The sequence below is a fragment of the Triticum urartu genome, chromosome 5A, assembly GCF_056163025.1.
Source record: "Triticum urartu cultivar PI428250 chromosome 5A, HENAU_Tu73, whole genome shotgun sequence".
Classification (NCBI taxonomy): domain Eukaryota; kingdom Viridiplantae; phylum Streptophyta; class Magnoliopsida; order Poales; family Poaceae; genus Triticum; species Triticum urartu.
Genome location: NC_141877.1, coordinates 644994494 through 645017832, shown reverse-complemented (window position 1 = coordinate 645017832; position 23339 = coordinate 644994494). Strand labels below are relative to the sequence as shown.

Genomic DNA, 23339 nt, shown 5'->3' with positions numbered 1-23339 from the left:
AGTATTAAGTTCATAAGAACAGAGTAACGCATTAGGCAAGATGACATGATGTAGAGTGATAAACTCAGGCAGTATGACATAAACCCCATCTTTTTATCCTTGATGGCAACAATCCAATGCGTGTCGGTTCCTTTTCTCTCATTGGGATCGAGCACCGCAAGATTGAACCCAAAGCTAAGCAATTCTCCCATTGCAAGAAAGATCAATCTAGTAGGCCAAACCAAACTGATAATTCGAAGAGACTTGCAAAGATATCAAATCATGCATATAATAATTCAGAGAAGAATCAAATATTGTTCATAGATAAACTTGTTCATAAACCCACAATTCATCGGATCTCGGCAAACACACCGAAAAAAGGATTACATCGAATAGATCTCCAAGAACATCGTGGAGAACTTTGTATTGAAGATCAAAGAGAGAGAAGAAGCCATCTAGCTAATAACTATGGACCCGAAGGTCTGTGGTAAACTACTCACACATCATCGAAGAGACTATGTTGTTGATGAAAAATCCCTCCGTGATCGAATCCCCCTCCGGCAGATCGCCGAAAAAGGCCCTCAGATGGGATCTCACGGGTACAGAAGGTTGCGGTGGTGGAAAAGTGGTTTCGTGGCCCCCCTGGATGTTTTTAGTGTATAAGAGTATATATAGGCGAAAGAAGTAGGTCTGTGGAGCTATGAGGGGCCCACGAGGGTGGGGGGTGCGCCTGCCCCCCTGGGCGAGCCGCCCTACCTCGTGGCCGCCTCGTTGCTTCCTTAACCTCCACTCCAAGTCTCCTGGATTGCATTTGTTCCAAAAAAGATCCCCGCGAAGGTTTCATTCCGTTTGGATTCCGGTTGATTTTCCTTTTCTGCGAAACACTGAAATAGGCAAAAAACAGTAATTTGCATTGGGCCTTCGGTTAATAGGTTAGTCCCAAAAATAATATAAAAGTGCATAATAAAGCCCATTAAACATCCAAAACAGATAATATAATAGCATGGAACAATAAAAAATTATAGATATGTTGGAGACGTATCACTAACCCTGACGACGCGTGCGCCCGAGCTGGTCGAGTGGTACGTGTGGACCGGCCAGCTGCGGGAGTGGATGAGCGCCCCCCCCCCCCCCCCGGTTTGGCTTAGTGCCACGTCAGCGCAGGAGGCCATGTACCTAGAGCACTGGCGGCAACGCAGGCTGGCGGAGCTGGGGAGAAGCGTGCTGACGTCGAGCGGCGCATGCAGAGGGAGCGGGAGGAGGAGGAGGAGCGTGCCCGTGTTGCTGCATTGCCTCCACCGTCGGAGACGCCGAAGGAGGCACCCCTGGCGGCCTATCGAGCCGCCTTCGGCTGGGCTGGGCCGCCTCCCGTCTTTATTGACCTCACCGGTGTTGATGACGGTGGCAAGGGCAAGGGCAATGCTGATGTCTAGGGCTATGTGCGGGCGCCGACTTTTTTTAGTTTTTATTAAGGCCACTCCTAGGAGCCGGCGCACCCGCCGAATTTTCGGCCGGTCGGCCCCCAGCCGTAGGATTAGGCCACGTCCTGCCGTTGATTTCCTCTGTTACCCTCGCACATCTGCTTTGCATCTCGTCCGCGTTGACCGGCCGATTGCGTCCATGGAGGACTCCGTGCTCGCCGTTGCCTACGCTCGTCCTTGGCTGCTCGTGTTTGCCGACAACCAGCGCCGCCCTCGCTCGTTGCCCTGGCCGCCCGCGCTCGCCGGCCATCCGCTATCATCCCTCAACTGTTCGCCTTCGTTTGCCAGCAGACATGTTGTGTCCGATGCAGCACGGAGGTGCCGTCGTCCTAGTATCACCGACGTGGTCATGGAAACCACGGTCGCCGGTGCTAGCATCCCGAGCTGCATGTGGTAGCAAATCCGGTGGCGTCGTGTGGCCGTCCGACAATCGTGCTGGTTCCAGCAAAAATCCATGCCGGATGTAGCAAATTTTGTCACTGGATGCAGCTCCATCGCGCCCATCCTCAACTGGTTCCAGCAAAACAATAAGCCGGTTGTAGCGATTTGAAGCAGTGGTCGTAACATTTTTCTCCCCTGGTTGCAGCTCTGCAGCGCTGATGGTCGTAGTCGTTACTCAATTGGTTCCAACAAAAAATGATGCCGGATGTAGCAAATTATGTCGCTGGATGCAGCTCCGACGGCCGGTTCCCAGCACATAGTCTCTGCGATGTAGCAAATTTGGCCCTGGTTCCAGCACATTGCATAGCTGGTTCCAGCACGGCCAGTCGCCGGTAGTAGCACCGCGACGCTGTGGTCGTAGCAGTGCACGACGCCGGCCGTAGCACTGCCTCACCATGGTCGCCATGGATGTAAGATGCAGCAACCCTCACTGTGCGACGAGGCCATGGTTGCAGCAAAAAAATGAGCGGCTACCACTGGCTCCTTGGCAGCCTGCGCGAGATGGGGATAGAGAGTAGCCTGCGAGATGCGGGAGTAGGAGAAACCTGCGAGATGGGAAGGGAGAGTAGTCTGAGCGAGCATGGTGGGTGGTGGGGAGAGAGAGAGAGAGGAGTTGTGCTAGTGCTGGAGGTGGGAGACGATGTGAGGTAGAGAGGAAAAATCAAAGGAACGAGTGGACCGGGACTAGATAAGGCCCCTCCTAATGCTCCACCTTGTACAGGTGCTAAGCCTTCCACGTAGGCAAAAAATCTGACGTGACAAGTTATTTAAGAGGAGAGAGATAAGTGTGGTGACCTCAGGAAAAAACAATGCTAAGCGCGTGAACCTAGGTAAAACATTTAAAGAAAGGAAGTCCGCTAATACATGAAAAGCTTTAGTTGCTAAATCATTAAATAAAGCAAGCTTATCAACCATAAACTATGCATTGGGGAGTATAGTTGCTAAGCTATTTAATGTGCTTAGCACCTCATCTAAACATCCATACATTGGCAGCAGCCTAACGTTGCTGGATGCATGTTGGTGTGTGAGCCCACAGGAGATGCGCGTATGTGGAAGGCGATCGGCGCGTGGTTCGACAGGCGCGCCGGATGTAAAGTTTTCTTTTTATTAATGTTTAATTAAGTTTTAAGTGGACTTTGATCGGCGGTTGATCGGCCAATTATGATAAATCAAATTCGTATTAGATTTATTTGTACCATGTGTATCATTTTTTTTCTTTTTATACGCGCACGGATTTAGATCGGCTTTTTGTGGTATGCTTCAGCCAATTCATATAAAAAAGTGGATGTGCATGTCCGTGTGGCGATCTAAACAAATAAAAAACGGACAAGCCACGCATCCGTTTAGGTCGCCGGTTGGAGTTGCTCCAAGCGGCAGCGGCGGGACACCGCGCGCCGCTGTTTCGTGGGCAAAACCGCTCGTTACACGTGAACGCGCGGCACACGCCGCCGATCCACAACGCGGCGCAGCTGTATTTCGCAACCGTCGGCGGACACGGCGCCCGCGCGCGTAGGCTACTGCCCTGCGCCCTGACACGGTGACACCTCCAACTTGTCCCGTGCTGGAAGCTAGCTAGCCGCGCCCGTGAGCCGTGAGCACGTAGCGGGAATCCATGGGCATTCACCAGGCTGCGTCCGGTCGTATGTGTACGAGTAGGAGGCAGGAGCTGCTTGGATCATGCGCGTACGCACAGCATCTTCGTTTGGAGATATCTATGCTGCTCCAGCTAGTACAGCCGGTACGTCCGTGACATGGCATCTGCATCAGTGCAATTAGTGGTGTGCGCGATATGGATCATCAGGTCAGGTGGTGGGAGACATGATCGATGCTTGCACACACGTACAAATCTGAGTTGTGTGAAAATACATATTGCGTGAATATATTGTGCATCATACAGAAATTAACCGGCGGGCCCCATGCATTTCCTTCTATATCAAGCTGCCTGCTGATATTTCATGACTATATAGTACTCTCTCCATCCATAACATAGTGCGTATAGAATTTCTGAGAGGTCAAACAAAGTGAAAATTTACCAGGTTTACAGAGAAGATCAATTTAAATATACAACATAAAAATATAACTGATGATGGATTCAATCATATGCATTTGATATGTCAAATGTACATATTCTTCTCTTTAAACATAGTCAAAGATTGTAATATTTGACTTTTGAAAAATCTATACGCTGCATTTTTTGATAAATTATCTCCTCCTTTATTCAATTAAAACTGCATTATTTACAAAGTAGGGTATCATCGCCTCCGGAGGCGAATCCATCTAGATACTAGGAGAAGAGAACTTGGTCAACTTGGCAAATTCATGGGCTACCTGATTACTATCTCTGTTACAAGAATCAAACGTAACATGATTAAAATACAAAGACATGTAATAACAATCATAAAAAATGGCACTTGCCACTGAGCTAGAAACTCCCTCCTTGAGAGCATTAATAACCTCCTCACTGTTCGAGGCCACCTCAATCTTACTACATCCCACGGTTTATGCCAAATTTAGCCCAAATCTCACAGCAGTTGCTTCAGCAGAAAAGGAGTCATAACAAAAGTTCTGTCTTTCGTTCGCTGCAGCAAGGAATTTACCATTGTGATCCGGAAGAACAACGCCAACCGATCAAACCCAGCATCTACATTAAGTTTCGTATAACCTAAGCGAGGCTTTGACCAAGCCATATCTCGCCTTCTCACCTTAGGTTTGCATGCAATCACGAAGTTCACTGCTAGCCCCCGGATTGCAAGTTGGATTTGAGCTGCACTTTGTGCATTCTCTCCATGGATCGGTTTTCTCCGTTCAAAAACTACGAATACAAAGCCGTTGTAGCAATCGTCTCTCTCAGGTTAGGCAACCCAAGAACATGAATGTCCAAGTCCCTTAGACATAGGAGGTGTTCAAGCACTCCTTCACCAAACAGGCTTACACAACACACTTTCTTGATAATGTCATACATCCCCAACAATTGCCAAATTTCCTTGGAAAGTATCCTTCTCAGCCCGAGCTTAAATGAGCTCGGGTGAACAGTAAAATTAAAAAAAAATCAAACAATTCTATTTTTTTATGACAAATACTGACAAAAGTTCTAAGACCTTACAAAATTTCATTATGAAGTTGCATTTGTGGAAGTTGTGGCAAAAATAAGAACAAATCAGTGCTTCAAAATGCTTTCCAAAGTAGCATATTTGAAGTATCAACTTTTTTTTTGCCACCACTTTTATAAATGTGATTTCAAGACGAATCTTTTCAAGCTGAGGTTAGAACTTTTGGCAATGTTTGCCAAAAAAATAAAGCAGTTTTTCTTATTTTTTTACTGTTCACCCGAGTTCACTGAGAACTCCACGTCCTCGGCCTTCTTACACTGGAAGAGTATAAATCTATAGGGTACATTGCGGAATGGAATGGGCGGGGTAGGCTCTTTCTCTGTTATTGGAACTTAAGAGTAGTCATGTCACTCCCAGAAGCCACCAGTTCATCATTCCCAGGTCAGGGCCGACCCGACCGACAAGCAATTCTGGATCGTATTCTTCTTTTGCGCACATAAACTATACTACTATAGAGTGCGATTTTGTTTCGATGTGCGGTGTTTTCGTTTGTAATCCCGGTCACATGCATCCGATCGGATAGCTCATCCGGACGATCAACGATGAACTAGTCCAGCATATTGTGATCGATCACCCACGTACGCGCGACACGCACGCGACGCGACCGACCTGCATGATTAACCGATCGAGCTCGTATTCGCGCCGGCCGGTTGCGTCGACGTCGATTGGTTGCCAGCCGACGAGTTTGGCCTGGCCCACTGACACCGCCACCCGCCCAGCTAGCTAGCTCCACGGTGGAAACGCCGGCCGCGCACGCGACATGTCCACATCACCAGCAAAGCAAGAGTCTAGCACATACGTGTACGTGCTCGAGTCCAGACGCCGACTCCTGATCCCATCGCAAAAAGAGGAGTGTGGGGTGGGGGTAGAGGTGCCGTGCCAGGTCTGCCCTACGCACGTCCACACGGATAAACAAAGCCTACACCGAATTCGGGCCTCGATCGCCGCCGGCGACAGGCGGATCTTGAAACGGAGGCAAAATAATTACCGCATCGATTAATAATTAAAAAGAAAAAATTGTTCAGTTAATTTATAAAAAATTGAGCTAAAACCAATACAATCAGATCATAAATGAACTACTCATCAATTATGAGACCTCGCAAGCACACATGTAACCCGTCAAACCCTCCCAACACACAACAACCGTAATTCGTGGCGCTTGTACAACACAATTTAATCCGACAAGAACATCCCAACGGAAGATAGTGAACCACGCTAAAACCACAATAATGACCCACACCGTGAGGATGAGCCGACCGCGAGATGAGCCAAGGGACCCAGAATCATCCATTAAGCAGCTGCAGGCGCCTTTTATATGGCGTCACTCTTCTTACCTTTGCACCTTAGCGACTTCTCCTTCATTGTACCGGTCCCAGGGCAATCACTCGCCTTCTTGCATTTGCCCTTGAATGTGTTCCCATTACGAGGCAAGCAATCGCCCTTCCAGTTCCTGAGTTAACAACCTCCACGCTGGCGAGCAAGTCACAAAGCTTTGTTGCAAAGAGAGCATTGAAATTATCCGTCGGTGTGGGGATGGAATGGGCGTCGAAGCCACATGTGAGTGCCCAGGCGAGTTCACCTCACGCAGCTCACATGTCACGGTTGAATCACGTCCCTCACACGTGGTTGCCTGCGTGTCCACCATCATATGCTCCACTGATAAAGGTGAATCAGAACTCGCACATAGCACTTGAAGTTGTTTTTTAACCAACCCCTGGCTGCAAGGTTGCAGCCAAAAACGATAACTGAAGTCGTGGCCGCATGCATGCACCCAGAGCTCCCAACGAGTATTTTTTTATTTAACTCGGTATAGCTCATACGTATGCACATAGAATCATCTTCTTTATGAACGCATACATACATATTCTATCCCTATGAGCATCTTTGAAACACTGTGTCGGCATATCATCTTGTTATTAACGAGGTCATTATAGACATTTTCATAGTGGACGAGCTTCAAAAGAGTGTTCAGAAAAACAAAAGGCTCCCAGAGAGTTTAAATTAATAAACATAAAGGTTTCATTCCATTCTCATGTTTGCACCATTTTCTGCGTGACCGACCAGGCGACCCCGGTCCAGTGGCGAGCGCGCCATGACAACGCCAACTGGCTAGGTGTTGCCAAAGAATAATTGTCGCCTGGGTTTGTCTTGTCACCCCATGTGTTTATTTCCCAGGTTACGTGCGGTGACCCCTCACTAATCGTCCAGTGAAGCCCTGCACTTCCAAGTTCACTAATCGTCCAGTGAAGCCCTGCACTTCCAAGTTGGCTTGTAGACATGTGGCCGTGCTTGGTAGTTACTTCTCTGTAAACAAGTATTGTTTGGTCCCTAAAGTAGCGACCTAAAATGTCTTATATTAGTTTACATAGGGAGCACTAAACAAGCTTAGGGCATGGTATTATGTAAGCTTAGGGCATTTCTCATTTGGATCATCAAACCAATATCATCAAATGTTCATGCCCGTGAACATCCGGGCAGACGAAGGCCATCAAACTGTGATCATCAAATATTCGTTCTTGTCCCGCCTCCTTCCTTTGATAAATTTATCTAGATCAAGAGCAGTTCAACCACATATTTAATAGTTGTAAACAAAGGACGTGAATTTTTGGGATATGCGGCTACGCGCTGCCGTTATCGAGGCCGTCCGGCGACGCGCTGTGATTGCTACTTTTATTAGCACTTTTGCAATACGCGCCGCGTAAGTTCACACACCGCACGAATACTCGCGTTATACGTCTCGGCCGCACAGTCCACATTAAATGAATACGCGTATGTGATAGACATCTTAAATGGGATGGTGGGCTAGCCAATGGTCGGGCGTTTAAATGTGTCTGACTCGAGCCTGCACGCCTTGAATATCACTTAGGCTGGTCACAGTGGGAGTAACATCATTAGTAACATCACACTTTTCAAGATAATTTTGCTTATGTGACACATATTTAATGATGAGAGAGGTGATGGTGGTAACTTAGCTAGTTACTGTAACATCACACATATCAATACAATATGAGTCTATAGGCTAATAAATGAACCATAACATGACAACGCACATATGTTACTATCCATTGTGGAGATAGTAACATAGCCTAGTAAAATATGATGTTACTAGTCTAAGTTACTCCTCATTGTGACTAGTCTTAGCAAGTGCGGGGCTGCCGGCTTTTTGTGGTTTGTTCTGCCAAATCTCATTTTATGTCCGTATAATTGTGGTGTACTGGTGTATCAATTCAGAGCCCTGCGTTCATATTAATGCTGCATGCTGCATTATTACCTGTGTGTTGACAATGTTGATTCATCTAGGCTATCATGTGAAAAAGTAGAGGGTAGGAAAAATCAGCAGACATAGAAGTACAGAGGTTAGGATTTAAAACTCGATTAGATCATGTGGGTTTTTTCCGGGTATGAACGTACGTGCTTGACTCAATTAGTTCCAAGTCTTTTGTTTGCTCTTTGTTATTAGCATGTCCTGGGTTTTGGTAGAGACTGACAGCTCCCCGGTTGAGTAGCATGGTGTGATGAATGGAGCTTTAATTCCATCCTGGGTGGCTTGAATGCATGCATTCTCATGTACTAGATACAAGATACTCACTGGAGTACTATGCTTTATACATGTAGTAGCACCACGGCCCTGGCGACCAATGGAGCCTTAATTCCATCCTGGGTAACATATTTAATTCCATCATGGGTCTCGCTGATGTAGTAGTACCACGGCCCTGGCGACCAATTAATCGAATGGTGGCAGCATTTGGGTGATTTATGGTTGTTGCTTTGTGTTGGACACCCGTCATTTATACTATGCTTATTGCTGTTTGATCTGTTGTTGTTTGGTGTGAGAAGAATGATCTTTATCATGAGACTCACATGGTTTCTGGTTGTGGCAAACACAAAATCAACACTAATGCTGACGGATAACAACAATACATCAATCTTAATTATTTTTAGACGATACGTCTGAATCGCAACACCACTTACTGGAAGATGACTTGAGATGAAAAGTGGTGTAGAGCTGCCTAGGACATGGACGAACACATGGTTCTCAACAGCTGCGAGTCTATGGTGGCAAGAGAGAGCGAGAACAAACGCGCAGGAGAAGAGTTGGGCAGCCAAAACAAGAAGGTTGGCTGTTTTTAAAAGAAGATGAGCGCTGCAGGTTAGCCATTATGACAGACCCACCAATCAATGCGCGTTGATTGGAGCCTTGTTTTCTTGCATGTGACTGCCATGTGGGACAGGTGTTTGAGACATCAGAGAGAATACGCAAACTATAGAACATTGATTCGGTCCAGAGGTTTCAATATACATGCTAGTTGTATTAAAACTGCACGAATCATGTGGGAGCGGACGGGCGTGATTACATCCTCGCGTGGCACTATGTCCACTCGTGATTTATCGTAAACAAAGGCACTACTATCAAAAGCTTGGGATGTCTAATTTTTTTTACATCCATCAATTCCAGAAGCATTCCGTCCATGTTGTCAATGCCAAAGACCTCAATTGTTTTTGGCTTTTTTCACCATTCTTTTGTGCAAAGCGTTTGTAAAATGGTAGCATGAAAGTCTTGAACAAACTTCGTCGCATCGAGATCCGAGTCCGCAACCTTCACAAACAACAACTTTTGCTCTTCGGAAGCAGCCTTGATAGCATGCTTCCTCTCCTCGAACTTAAGTTTCTTAGTTTGCATCTCCATGAACATGTCAAACCTTCCCACCTTCTTTTCCTACTTTCATCTCATTTCACTAGGCACATGCCTCCACCTTTTTCGTCATGAGGTCATTGAACTTGTTTGATATCTTGGTCGACGCCCAATCTTGCTTCTCCTTGCCGTTTTTACATTTCCTCCCTCTTGACCTAGCTATACGCTTGGTCCGTGCAAGCCCTCCGATGTTTGGATCAACATCATTGTCGTCATCAACGTTGCGTTGATAGTCTTGGAGGAATTGCTATGGCTACACATTTGCTTTGTCCATTCAACTTGAACCAACAATGCATCAACGTGAATGGTTTTCCCTTGGTCTTGTGGTACAAGGCGGAGGGATGGTTTGGCTAGCAAAGCAAGAGAACAAAATGATCAACAACTTGCAATATAGAGCCAATCAATCCAATTACCAACACATAGAGCAACACGGAAGCAAAACTTACGAGCTCGAAGAGTGACACGCCACTTGGCCACCTGTTTTGTATTTTGTGTATACCTGTCGCAATACTCGCTGAGCTCATGTTGAATGGTGTACCATCGATGACCTAGCGACTTCACATTGCGATCGTGGTTCATTTTTTTTATGTGTGTGTAGGGAGGGGGTAGTGGTTCATTTTTTTTATGTGTGTGTAGGGAGGGGGTAGTGTTTTTTCTCTTGATAGAATGACACCCTTTTGCTCCATGCCTCACACAACAACTTATCTCATTTGTTCAAGTACGAAGAACCTCTCTTCTTCTTTGCATCCACGTAGGGCGCGTCCAACTTCGGCTGTTGGGTGTTCATTGGCGTCCCTTGTTCCAGCTGCGGCGAGTAGTTGTCATCAACTTGTCCATCCTCATGGTCACCGCCATTATGGATCATGTTCATCGTCACCTCATCGGTGGCCGCCTCGAGCTTGCGGGAGGCATTCCACAAAACAGTGACTCGTCACTGCCGAACGAGGCCCCTTAGACGAAAACCGCGACCGGACAAGCTGCCACGACTGCGACTCCATGAACACGTAGTCAGTGTTGAGGTTGATGGCGTACGATGGATGGTGACCGGAGGCGGCGAAGTTCTGCGACAATTGATGTGTGTTGTGCCGACCATTTAGATGACTGGCGTAGTAGTACGACAGCTTGTACTAGGAGGTGGGGGGGGCAATTGCCTGAAGGCACCGCCACGGCAAACCATTTTGTAGGAGGAGCTCTGCCTGAGCATCCGCCAGCACCTTCTTCTTCTCTCAAGCCTTCACATGCCGTCCTTGACGTTCCTCGGCCGCGGTCGTGCACACGGTCTTCTTTGGGTCCGGTGGGACTTGAAGGCTCGAACCTATCAGTGGCCTCCGTCTTATTCATCAGACAACGACTGGGCGATAGAACTTGCCAGACCGGGCGGACACAGCGGCTATTAGGGCCGAGAGAGACCGGGTTGGTGCGGAACTCCACAAGCTCTAGGTGGGGTTTTGAGTTGGTCCGAGATGTTGGAGTCCAACGGGGCAGACTTTCAGACTGTCCCAGAGCTTCTCCAAATTGGAGGACACTCTCGGGGAGTCCGGACATCCGGACTCGTTCTACAAAAGTGCCCGGGCGGTCGGATCTGGATATTCGCAGCGTTTTAGTGATCTGTGTAGGAGAGGCCTTAAGTGTAACTGCATGAGCAGTTTGTGTAGCTGGAGAGAAAGGGAAGCAAGCATATTCTAAAGCTGGCTTAGCCGACATGGATCAGCTCGAGGAGTCGTTTCTGGATGAGTGTAGGATCAGCCCTTTAGGTGAGATCGTGAGATTATCTCAAGTATTTTATATTTAGACAATCCAAAAAAATCTGAGAAAAATATACAACATACCTACGGGGTATGTCTACAACTTACAAAAATCAGCTCAAAACTCGATCTACAGTTAGAGATCCGAAAAAGACAAATTCGATTATGAATAGTGCCAGCTTTTGGGTGAATAGTATTTGACACTATTCACATCTGATTTTGTCTTTTTTGTCCTCTAAGTGTGGTTTGAATTAGGAGCTGAAACTTTTTGAGCTTGTACATCACACATGAATGTGTGTCTTCAATTTTTTTTCAGAATTTTTAAACATGTTTTGTATCTTCAAAAAAATTGATCTCGTTGATCTCACCCGAGGCCGGATCCTATGCAAGTCTTCCCCTCGACAGGAGGATGCGCCGTCGCCGCAGGAGGCCAACCCGGGCGGTAGCATGATGTTGAGCGATCTCCTCTTCTACGCCAGCGAGAGCGCGGCAGAGGCCAGGAGAGGCCCGATGGATGTGGCGCCGTTCCGGGTCCAGCTTGCCCCCATGCCGACGGCAGCACCTCTGCACCGGCCGCACGAGGAGTTCAACTTCGACTGCCTCAGCAAAGTGTGCAATCCTTACAGGAGCTGCGTCGGAGGCCGTGTCCCAGCTGGGGTCGTCCACGCGACCGGCATGGCGCTCGCTCAGTATCCCCTCCACCACGCCATGGCGGAGCGTGAGACGAGCGGCGGTAAGCTGCATTGCGGTGGTGGGTCGTCGTCGTCGCCGGACGATTGATCAAATTGGAGCGGGATAGTACCGAAGCCGAACTGATTTTTATCCACACTACAGAGTTTGTCGTCGAGTAGCACGGCAACGGCGACAACACGAGGATCGAGATCTGCTGCATGACGAGCCCCGGCGCGCTGATCTCGACGGTGAGCGCGCTGGACGTGCTGGGGCTGGAGATCGAGCACTGCATCGTCAGCTGCTTCGGCGACTTCGCCATGCGGGCATCCTGCTCATAGGTAAATATATCGTGGGATTAATTTCTCAAACACGTACGCATCTCTATTTTTTTGTTCTATTTCCTGCTTAAATTAATCTATGTTTTCCCCGCTAATTGAATTCAATCGATCATCAACAATGTCACTGAATGGTGTGGTGTAATAGGAGGAAGGGAGGAACCGAGAGTGACAAGCACCGACGAGATCGAGCAGGCAATGTTCATGAGTGCAGGCTATGGAGGAAGGGATCTCTAGATCGATCGAGCACGCCAATTCGTCAATCTGCTTGTAATTTTATCATCGTCCGTGAGTTCTATGTTTGCATATATATGCATGATTTTTTTCCAGGGAATATCTGCATTAATTAGTGTAGCTAGAGTGCTTATGTTAACTTTTTGAATAAGTGCTACTCCTACTTTAACTTCAGCTGTTTGCGAGTCAAATGTGAGCAGATTGTAATAGTTGGGCGTGTGTCCGTGAGTATGCATGTATCAATGTATGGAGTGGAGTATTGGGATTTGGCCGACATGAAAAGATACCAACTGTTGGTGTGTTTGGTTGCGCACTGTTACAGCTTCTTGTTTCTTCTGTAAGTTTAGCTGTTCCCTGATAGGAATGGTGCGTCAAGTTTTGTCCCTGGCCATCATATATATGAACAAACAGTACTGTTGAAGGATTGGGTACACATATGGGCATATATGAACAAGCGCCCCTGAAGAGTGTGAGTGGTGGACATGTGATTCGCCGTTGATATATTCGTTACATGTTTGGAGAATGGTGCACGGGAGAAGAGTGCTATATGCGCATTTCACATCATGTCGTTATTTTATGGTCTTGTCCGAAATGATAGAATTGGAGACAGACATTGACGCGTGTGCAAAACTCGACAGCTATATATGTCGGCATGTATGGTAAAAAGATTGAGTGAAACTGTGATTTAAAAATTATGTCAACATGGAACTGAAGTTCCCCCTGGGGCTGGCAGCGCCAGCGCGAACGAATCACTAGCTTTTCTTTTTTAAGGGCTACAATTGGGCTTCAGCTCGAGGCAAAAACACCAAAGACATAAATTTGGCAGGAGAACAAAGGCAAAAATTAGTGGGGCCTAAAAATTGCCGTCTCAAAAAACAATCCTAACGAAAATAAAAGGAAAATACATGTAAAAAGTGAGTTTGCTATAACATCCACCTACGTATAAAACAAAAGTTGCCATGTTTCGAGATTTCAAATACATGAAAAACAGACTGAAAATTGCAATGACACAATGAAAAAGAATCCACCCATATGTAATAGTATGAAATTGCCATGCTACAAACAAAAGATAATTTGGCATGGTATATACAATAATTTTTTTGTGATACAAATACATAATAAAACATATGCAGGATAAAATTTGCAATGGTTTTTGTACGAGAAACACATGCAGAGTTCAATTTTGCCTTGGTCCATGGCAACTTTTATAGAAAATGTTCTATAGATCATGGGAAAATTAGAGAAGAGTTTGTACTTAATCAAGGAATTTTTTGTTATAAAAACATGAAAATTATTGGAAATTTTTGTAATCATAAAAATAATGAAACCAACCCAAAGGCTAACCCTCGTTGGCTTTTTTTATAGGAGAAACTCTGCAAGCACCGCGCGCCAGAGCCAAGGCTCAAACGCGGGCAGACTGGCAGCTACCCCAGCTGCCCAGCCAACGGGTCGAGGCCCCATTCTCAAAATTTTGTAATCATCACATGGCAACTTGTTGAAAAAGATTACTTAACACATGGAAAATTAAGAAATCTTTGACATGGCAAAAATCAATAAAAAAATCTAGTGACATGGAAAATTTAGACAAAAAATATGAATATGTGTAGGGAAGTGTAAGAAAATCTGTACTAATGATATGACAAACTCTTTCTGAAAATGCCATGTGAGTAGATCAATCTTTTCTTAAATTTGACATGTGGCAAACACAAATGTACCTACATTTTTGAAAGGCCATTGGCCGAACTTTATTAGATAGAAAAGAGAGTACAGCAAGGACAGTCTAGGAAACTTAGACTGAACCCAGAGTTTACAAACAGCCCTGCCAGGGGTCGGCCTCCAAAAAAACAGAGGCGCCCCCGCTACAGCAACGATCTCGGACCACCCAGGTGAGGGCCGGTCTTGCAAAACATGAACACCCCCATAACAACTAAGTTGGCAGATCAAAGATGCATCCCGCGGCCCTCCACATGGCCACATCTTCTACTACCCGCTCCAGAACGTCGGACGGCGAAGCTGCCACCTGGTCAAAGATCCTGAAGTTTCTCTCTTTCCATATCCTCCAATGCATCAAGATCACCACCGTGTCAAAATTCCTTCGGATGTGCTTGGGAATGACAGCCCTAGTCTGCAACCACCACTCCCGAGTGGAGGCAAAGGTGTTATCGGGGATAAGGAAATCGGCGCCGGTCCAAGATCTGAAGCGCGCCCAAACTTGTTGTGTAAAACGGCAGTGGAGAAACAAGTGGGTGCAGTCTTCCGGCGCTTGAAGACACAAGGGGCAGACTCCGTTGGAAGGCCAATTTCTTTTCTGCAGATTGTCCGCCATAAGGCAACGACGGTGCACCACGAGCCACATGAAGAATTTGCCGCGGGGGGTGCCTTGGATTTCCAAATAGGCTTGTAACAGTCGAAGCGAACGTTGCCCAGAAAGAACAGGCGGTATGCACTTTGGACAGAGAACTGCTGATTTTCCGTCAGGAGCCATCGCGGCGTGTCTCTCGCCTCAGGATTTAACACAGTGGCGTGTGCAATATCCCAGACCGAGAGGTACTGAGCAATGGCAGTGAGGGAGAGCCCACCCGCAATGTCATGTATCCAAGCCTGCCCGGTCAGCGCCTCCTTGACTGATGTCCCCCTGTCCTTGACGAAGGAGTAGAGTTGCGGTGCTGTTTGAGCAATTGAGCAGCCGGTATCCAACCACTTATCAGTCCAGAACTTGGCTACCTCTCCTGACCCGAGCGTGATGCGGCAGGCTGCATTGAAGATTGCGTGGACCTCCTTCTCCGTAGTATCAGGCAGGCCATGCCACGACCGCTCCTCTGCACTCCAACGTAACCAAGGCCATCTGCAGCGCAGCGCAAACCCAAACTATTTGATATTCAAAACACCCAAACCTCCGAGCTCCCGCGGCATGCACACCCTGCTCCAAGGCATAAGGCAATGGCTACCACTAGTCTCCTCCTCCCCCTTCCAAATAAATCCACGGCAGTGGCGGTTGATAGTCTTGATAGCCCAGGCCGGCAGCGGGAGCGCTGCCATGATGTGCATGGGCAGTGCCATGAGGACCGAAGAGGTGAGCGTGAGCCGGCCTGCAACTGCCAACATCTTCGGTTTCCAGCCCTTCATCTTGTTCGAGAGCTTATCAACCAAGGGCAGCAACTCGTGCCGCTTGAGCCTGTATATCGATAGAAGTATACCGAGATATAAGATAGGAAAGGCATGTTGCCTGCACTGGAAGTGTCCAGCTACCTCTGCAGCCTGCACCTCATCACATCGTATGCAAGTGATGGTGCTCTTGTGCATATTGATCCGAAGCCCCGACGCCTCCCCAAAGAGCTGCAGAAGGGTTGATATAAGCAGGAGATCGTTACGCTCTGGCTTGAAGAACAGAACCGCGTCATCGGCAAAAACAGATGCACGCGGCACCCCTCTATCGCAGCCAAGATCGGAGAGAAGATGGCGCTGCCTTGCCCATTCCAACATGCCGTGAAGGGCGTCCATAGCCAGAATGAATAAGGCCGGGGAAACGGGGTCGCCCTGGCGGATGCCTTGGCCGATGGCGAAGGGGGGGCCAAGCTCTCCGTTGATAAGGACGGAGGTGGAGGCAGTGGATAGCAGCCCGCAAATCCAGGAACGCCACCTCCGACCGAATCCCCGAGCAGACAGCACCTCCAGAAGAAATTCCCAAGGTAGAGTATCAAAGGCCTTGGATGTGTCAATTTTCATTAGCACCGAGGAGCAGCGCCGTCTGTGCAGCCACCTAGCTTTGTTCCTCACAAATTTGAAGTTCTCGTGGATACTGCGGCTAGTCACAAAAGCACTCTGAGCTTTCAAAATCAGACTTGGCAGAAGCGGAGCCAGACGGGTAGCGAGGACCTTAGCAAATATCTTGGCTACCCCGTGTATCAGATTGATGGGTCTAAAGTCACCGATCTCCAGTGAGTTGGCTTTCTTGGGCAGGAGGGTGAGTATCGAGGTGTTAAGACCTCCAAAGGAGTAGAAGCGGCCGTCGTGCAGAGCCTTCATTACCGCCATTAGATCCATGGCTATGACGTCCCAGCATGATTTGAAGAAGAGCCCTGAAAAACCGTCCGGCCCTGGTGCCCTGTCAGGGGGCATGTCCATGACCACACGCTTCACCTCATCGATCGTGAACTCCGATTCAAGCCTGTCGGCCATCTCTGGTGACAGCATCCTCAAGCCCAATTCTTCCAGGCGCAGGCAGGCTCTCCTACATTTTCCCTTAGATGCAACAAAAAATGTTGTGGTACACATGTTGTATATAACAAATTTTCCATGATCCATGGCAAAAACTAAAAAAAAAGTGAACAGAAGCACATAGCAAATTTTGCCATGATTTTTGTTAAAGTAAACACAAACAGCTAGCGAAAATTACCATGATCCATGGCAGAACTATACAGAAAGCCTATACAGAGTCATGGCGGAAATTAGAAAATATGTCCTCTGATTTATAGCAAAAAATAAGAAAAGTATGTATGAGTTACATGGTAAATTCAGAGATTTTAGATGTCTATATGTAGGCAAAATGTAGAAAGTTTTGTACTTTGACATGGAAAAATCAATTATATTTTGGATTAGTGACATCGCAAATTCAGACATAAAATGTGAATATTTCTAGGGAGGTGTAATAAAATTTGTACTAGTAACATTCAAAACATTTTCTGAAATTGCCAAGACACTAAATGAAATTTACTTTAAATTGCCCTGCAGCAAACATAAAACTACCTACATTTTAGATGCAACAAAAATGCCATGTTAGACTTGTTATATACAACAAAAATTGCCATGTCAATCGCAGAAAAAAATACTAACTTTTACCGCCTGAGTAGTACACATGATGGCAAAAATAGAAAAACATAATAGATATGTGTCATGGCAAAAAAAATATTTTCTTTATTTTTCATGGCAAAAGGCATGAATTTTTTTTCCGGTCACATGGCAAATTTAAGGAAAATTTTCCTTTTTAACATAGCAAAGTGTATATATTTGTCGAAAAAAGGTCACATGGCAAAATTAAAAAAATTGATTGTTAACTAATAAAAATCATGGCAAATAGACATGTGTGATAAAATTTTATTTTCTCCCCATGGTAGTAAAAATTGCCAATCCCTAAGCTCTGCACGTCACAAATCCACACTTGCATGTGTTGGCAGTTCGTGTTTAGTAAAAATGTTTGTGATGGTCACATGGCAACTTTAAAAAAAATGTAGGTAGCTAAATATACATTATCACCAGATCATGGTTTGGGTTATACATATTTTTGCATGAGTTTACTCTAAAATTTGCCACCCCGAACACTTGTATAATGCACCCAAGCTACAAAATGACACTATATGCTAAAACAAAATATGGTATCTATAAGAATGCTATGCATGCAACAATGTTGAGCAAGACCGGTTTGATTGAATTGATAAGCTACTGTCAAATATAAAAACACGTGAATACACAATAGCCATGACACTACATATATGTTTTGGATTTAACAAAATGCCCCTCCCCCCCCCCCCCCCCCCCACCCCCCTAAAAATCATGGAAAGATTGCCATCAGAACAAAAAAGTTAAGTTGTAATCACAAAAAGAAATTGCCATGGGAGAAATGTTGATATTTGCAAAAAAGTTGAGGCATGTCAAACGTAGATACAATTTTTCCATGGCAAAAAACTGGAGACATGGAAAAGTTTGAGATAGCCATGGCAAGTTTGCCAATTTTACTGGAATGTAAGGGAGTAGAAACCGGAGGTCCAATTTTTGCCACGGCCATGTGGTGTGCCTCTATGTGCGTGTGGCGGCTATGATGATGATACGCGGACAGTGACCCTACCCTGAGCCTCGCCACTCGCCGCCAGGATGGTGTCTGCTCCATCTCATCTTTGGCCAATGCGGACATTGAAGACAATGTCACTCGCACGCGAGGCCGGGTGGTTGCTGCTCCCCCCCCCCCCCCCCCCCCCCCTTCTTCTCTGGCTCCGGTAACCTCCTTCTCCTCTGCTCATCCTTGCTTCTCATAGAGGAGAACGACGACGGCCGGCAACCCGAGCGACGAGGTGGGATGATATAGGGAGTGCTGGAGACAGGGGATAAGGATAGGGGTGTGTGTATATGTCGATGTGTTGTCACTCGGTGTTAAGAAGTACCTCCATTCTTCCTTTTTAGAAGAAGAACCTACTTCCTATGTTATTCGTGCCGCGGTGGAGGTGGCCCTCACGTCCATATGAAATCTGGGCTCCTTTCTAGCCCACCTAAATCACTTTCGAGCCCAGGAGATAAGAGCCCAGCTTAAACGGTCGCCGACACCGGCCTATCCTCTCGGCTTCCGGCGCGGCGAGGACGACGCGATGCCACCACCGTCTCTCCCGCTTCTCCTCCCCTTCTCCTCCCCAATCCTACATCCTCTCCCCACCTCCGCCTCCCGCCTCCGCACGCCCGGCAGATCCCTCTCCCTCTCCCGGTGCCCCCGCCCACTCGCCTCCCCTCCCCCCTCGTTCGCCGTCGCCGCCGTCAACGACGACGAGCACGACTACGACGACGATGTCGTCCTCGGCGACTGCCTCGTCTTCGAGGACGAGGCCTTCGAGGCCCCCGACCTCGACCTCGGCCTCGGCCGCCCGTCCTCCCACCCCAGCCGGAAGCCACCGGCGGCCCGTGGCGGGGGCAGCCTGGTGCCGGAGCGGTGGAAGGACGCCGTGGAGGAGATCAACCTGACGAAGAAGGAGAAGCGCCGCATCGCGCACGGGCTGCGCTTCGGGAGCCGCCTCGACCGCCGGGTGCCCTCCGCCGTGGCCGCCCCCGACGAGTACCGCGCGTACCGCGAGGGGAGGCTGGACGCCGAGCTCGGCCACGGCGCGCGCGACTACCTGGTGTCTCCGCTCGAGAGCAGGTCCCGCGCGTACAGCGAGGTGAGGCTGGACGCGGAGCCCGGGCGCGTCGCGAGCAACCACGTCGAGCCGCTCGAGGAGATGTCCCTTGCGCCGGAGAAGGTGGAGGCTCCGCCGCCTCCGCCTCCCGGGACACGCGCGGCGCCCAGGAATCCTAGGACGGCGATGGACTCGGTCAGTCTTGAGGACATCGCGGAGCTGTTTAACAGTAGCCAGTATGTCCCAGGCGAGACGGAGGATGGCAAGAGCGCGAGGAGTGAGTTCCACAACTTCTGTTTTGCCATACTAAATTTTCTTTCAGAATCCTTTCCATTGTTGATAATATGACATGTGAGCTATTATTAAACAGTAGGCGAATTACAGAAATGTTGCATGGTATTGTAGCAATTAGCCAAGTAAATATACTGAGTCTTCCTTCAGGATGGTTTGCTGAAACTGGAGTACTCCTGAAACTGTGAGCTATCATTGAACAGTAGGCGAGTTATTTTGCAAGCGGAATTTTCGGTTTCAGTATACCAATTAGCCAATTAGAATTTATGTGTTGGGACAAAGCCAAATGAAGTAAAAGCAGGCATGTTGTTTGACTATTGCAAATTTAGTCTGCTACACCAGAGGGCACAGCACTAAACTGAAGTTATCGGAGAAATGTGCAATCTCTTATCCCTGGTTGATTGTCTCCAGCGGCAATCCATTATGCATTATCTGCACTCTGAATGCCACGTTATCAATTTGTTGGTACTGAATGTACTGACTTTGACCAAATGCTCAGAATAACACTTCGAAGTTATATGACTTAAGTTAATGCCCAAACGCTTCAAAGTTGGTCAACTACATTGCCCAAACTCATGATATAAAACCTTGAGTACTGATATTATTGTTATTGGTAAGTATCCGTGATGCTGAGTATCATACTATATAATCAGAACCTCTAGTTAGGTGATGCTCCCTGTGTTCCTAGATCTAAGGCATGTTTTGACTGCCTAAATTCTTTGGCCAATAAAATTACAATTAATCCAATAATATGTGAGTTAAGTTATAGAAAATTGATACCATGGGATTTATTTTTGAAAGAACATTCTTATGATTGCGATTTTGAAATTTTGTAACCATTAGGGCAATATTATAACAAGTGCAAACTTTAACTATCATTGAAACAGACTGATAGTACTACAATTTTAGAGGCTATACCAACTCGTCTGAGGAATCTATGTCACTTCCAGTTTGGTATATTAGACAAAAAAAAAGTGTGATGTATTTGGGATCAAGTGTACAGGCAGTCTGGCACAACTTCTATATGCTGTTTTTTTGTGCGGGTCAACTTCTATATGCTGTATAGTTCTTCTAACACTGCAGTTGTTCCAATGAATAATCTTTCATTACTTTAGGTCGCCGGAAGCTGTTCACGGATGAGGAAAAGGTTCTTCTGAACAGGAGATTACCTGATCTGGAAGGTGCTGCTTCTGTAAGTGGTTCCTGTTCAGAGTATTTTAGCTGCTGTTAAGTCATTTAGCCATCATTCAGTTTTAGGAACAGTCAATGTGCTCCTGGTATTTTAGCCTTGCTAACATATTTTCTCCTAACATTCATGCATGTTCTGCCTCATGACCTATGTCTGATGGTATTTGCTACTGCCATGTTAGCTCCTCTGCAATATCTGCACATTGACAGTTGATACACCTTGTGTCTTCTTCTTGTAGAGTAAGTGGCTGCCACTTCACACCCTTGCTGCATCAGGAGACTTCTATCTATTGGACAATCTTCTGAAACATAAGGTGGATGTAAATGCACTTGATAAGGTAGTTTCTTCTCTAAATGTTGAGCTATCTCATCATAAGCAGATACACGCGTAGAAGGCATGGTATCTTTGTGATATCTTGTTACCATTATTGACCTTTTCTGGTCTCCTCAGGATGGTTTGCCAGCAATTCATAAAGCAATTATTTCGAAGAAGCATGCTATCATCAACTATCTCTTAAGGAATTCAGCAAATCCATCTGTCTGTGATAGAGTGAGTATATCCTATGTTTACATATCTTTGAAACAGTTTTAAATAGCAAATTCCAAGAATGTTCTGTTATATTACATGTGGTTAATCTTGGATTATATGGTGATGTTGTTTGCTTTCATGATGGGGTTAATCTTGAATAATATGTTGATGTTGTTTGTTTTCAGTTTTGTTCTTTAGATATTTGCATTGGTTCTTCTATTTTGTGTTAAGGTATATCACTTCCTGTAGGCATTACTGCAGCGGGTTAGCTTCTACTCCCTCCGTTCCGAATTACTTGTCTTAGATTTGTCTAGATACGGAGGTATCTAGCACTAAAATGAGTCTAGATACATCCGTATCTAGACAAATCCAAGACAAGTAATTCGGAACGGAGGGAGTAGATTCCTTCTGTATTTGAATTTTTTAATTCCATTAACTCAACGGTGCAACTTCGGTGTTACAGGATGGTGCAACCCTAATGCATTATGCTGTCCAAACAGCATGCAATCAGACTATAAAAACGCTATTGCTCTACAATGTTGATATCAATCGTCCAGATGATGTATGTTAAGCTCAAGAATTATCTCTGCTTGTCTTGTCTCTTGTCTTGTCTCTTGTCTTGTCTCTTGTCTTGTCTTGTCTTGTTTTCTTATGGTTTAACTGCTTTAACTTGTTCAATTCTCAGTATGGCTGGACACCGTTGCATCTAGCCGTGCAAACACAGAGAACCGATATTGTGAGGCTACTCTTACTAAAAGGTGCTAATAGAACTTTGAAAAATCAAGTAAGTAATCTGTGATTTTTTGTTTTTCTATTTCACAAATGAGAACAAATTAACTGCTTTCAAGCTCATTTCACATATCTTACCTACTTCTCTAATGATATCAGGTTCCTAGCCCAATCATGTTTATGATCCATCTGTCTTCCACTAAATAGGAAAGTAAATTTGTTTTATGATTACCACAGGATGGATTGGCTCCTTTGGACTTGTGCCTCCGATTGGGTCATGACGTGAGGACATATGAGCTTATCAAATTACTCAAAAACTTTCGAATATCAAAGCAGCATAACTCGTTTTAGCTCATGGATGGTGTTCGGCCCTATCAAAGTCACTGAAGTTTATTACCAGTGTTGGACTAGCTGAGATGAAACTTCCTGCTGTGCATGATGGAATTGCTTCCAGTTGCAGATGGGTACAGTTCAATCACATATTTTGAAGCATTTTTGCTATTTTGTTGATCTGACTATAAGCAGCTGCAACAGAACACGTTTGCTGCTGGAGGGAAATGAACTACCTGGCTATTTTCTATCCACGAAAACTGGAAAGCAAATCTTTTCACAAGGAAAAGGTTGATGATGCAGAAAGATTAGAGGTAGCCACTGGGCCGTCACAAACTATAGATAGACCAGTCACTGTTGCCAGATAATTTAGGTAGGATCTGTAAGTTTAGAATGACACTATCATCTTTTCTGGGCCGTTGGGATATTTTTTGGCCATAATTATAGCGTCACACAATACCAGTATTCATAAAAAAATCTTGCTGTTATACAGGCTTATCTCCTTTATGTCAGTTTATACTATAGATTGTAGTTTGTTACCGTCTAAAAATGCATATTTTGGAAAATACCATCACATGTATGGCTTGATACCTCAAAGTAAAATGAAACCAGGAAGTACATAGACTTATATAAGATATAACAGTAAAACAGCAGAGGTCGCTCCTCTGAAAAGTTTGGTGAACAGATTACAAGGCAGGAGAGAACTC

At 46.2% G+C, this 23339-nt stretch overlaps 1 protein-coding gene across 2 annotated transcripts; it reads left to right on the top strand.

The window, feature by feature from the left end:
- The first annotated feature begins 18952 nt into the window (after positions 1–18952).
- AKRP (ankyrin repeat protein) lies at positions 18953–23120 on the top strand. 2 transcript variants are annotated; one of them, XR_007284953.2, is made up of 8 exons: positions 18954–19842; positions 20972–21048; positions 21284–21382; positions 21496–21594; positions 22037–22135; positions 22259–22357; positions 22540–22766; positions 22837–23120. XR_007284953.2 is itself a non-coding variant. In XM_048676712.2 (7 exons), exons 1-7 carry the CDS (start codon positions 19047–19049, stop codon positions 22651–22653), a joined length of 1383 nt encoding a protein of 460 aa, XP_048532669.1. In that variant the 5' UTR covers positions 18953–19046; the 3' UTR covers positions 22654–23120. The 2 variants fall into 2 exon arrangements, 1 of the variants encoding a protein (XP_048532669.1); XM_048676712.2 differs by having other exon boundaries at positions 18953–19842; positions 22540–23120.
- Positions 23121–23339: the final 219 nt, after the last annotated feature.

Coding starts and splice junctions, on each gene's coding strand:
- AKRP (XM_048676712.2), top strand. CDS start 19,047: ATGCCACCACCGTCTCTCCCGCTTCTCCTCCCCTTCTCCTCCCCAATC. Junction 22,136..22,258: donor ATATCAATCGTCCAGATGAT/GTATGTTAAGCT, acceptor TTCAATTCTCAG/TATGGCTGGACACCGTTGCA. Junction 22,358..22,539: donor ATAGAACTTTGAAAAATCAA/GTAAGTAATCTG, acceptor TGATTACCACAG/GATGGATTGGCTCCTTTGGA.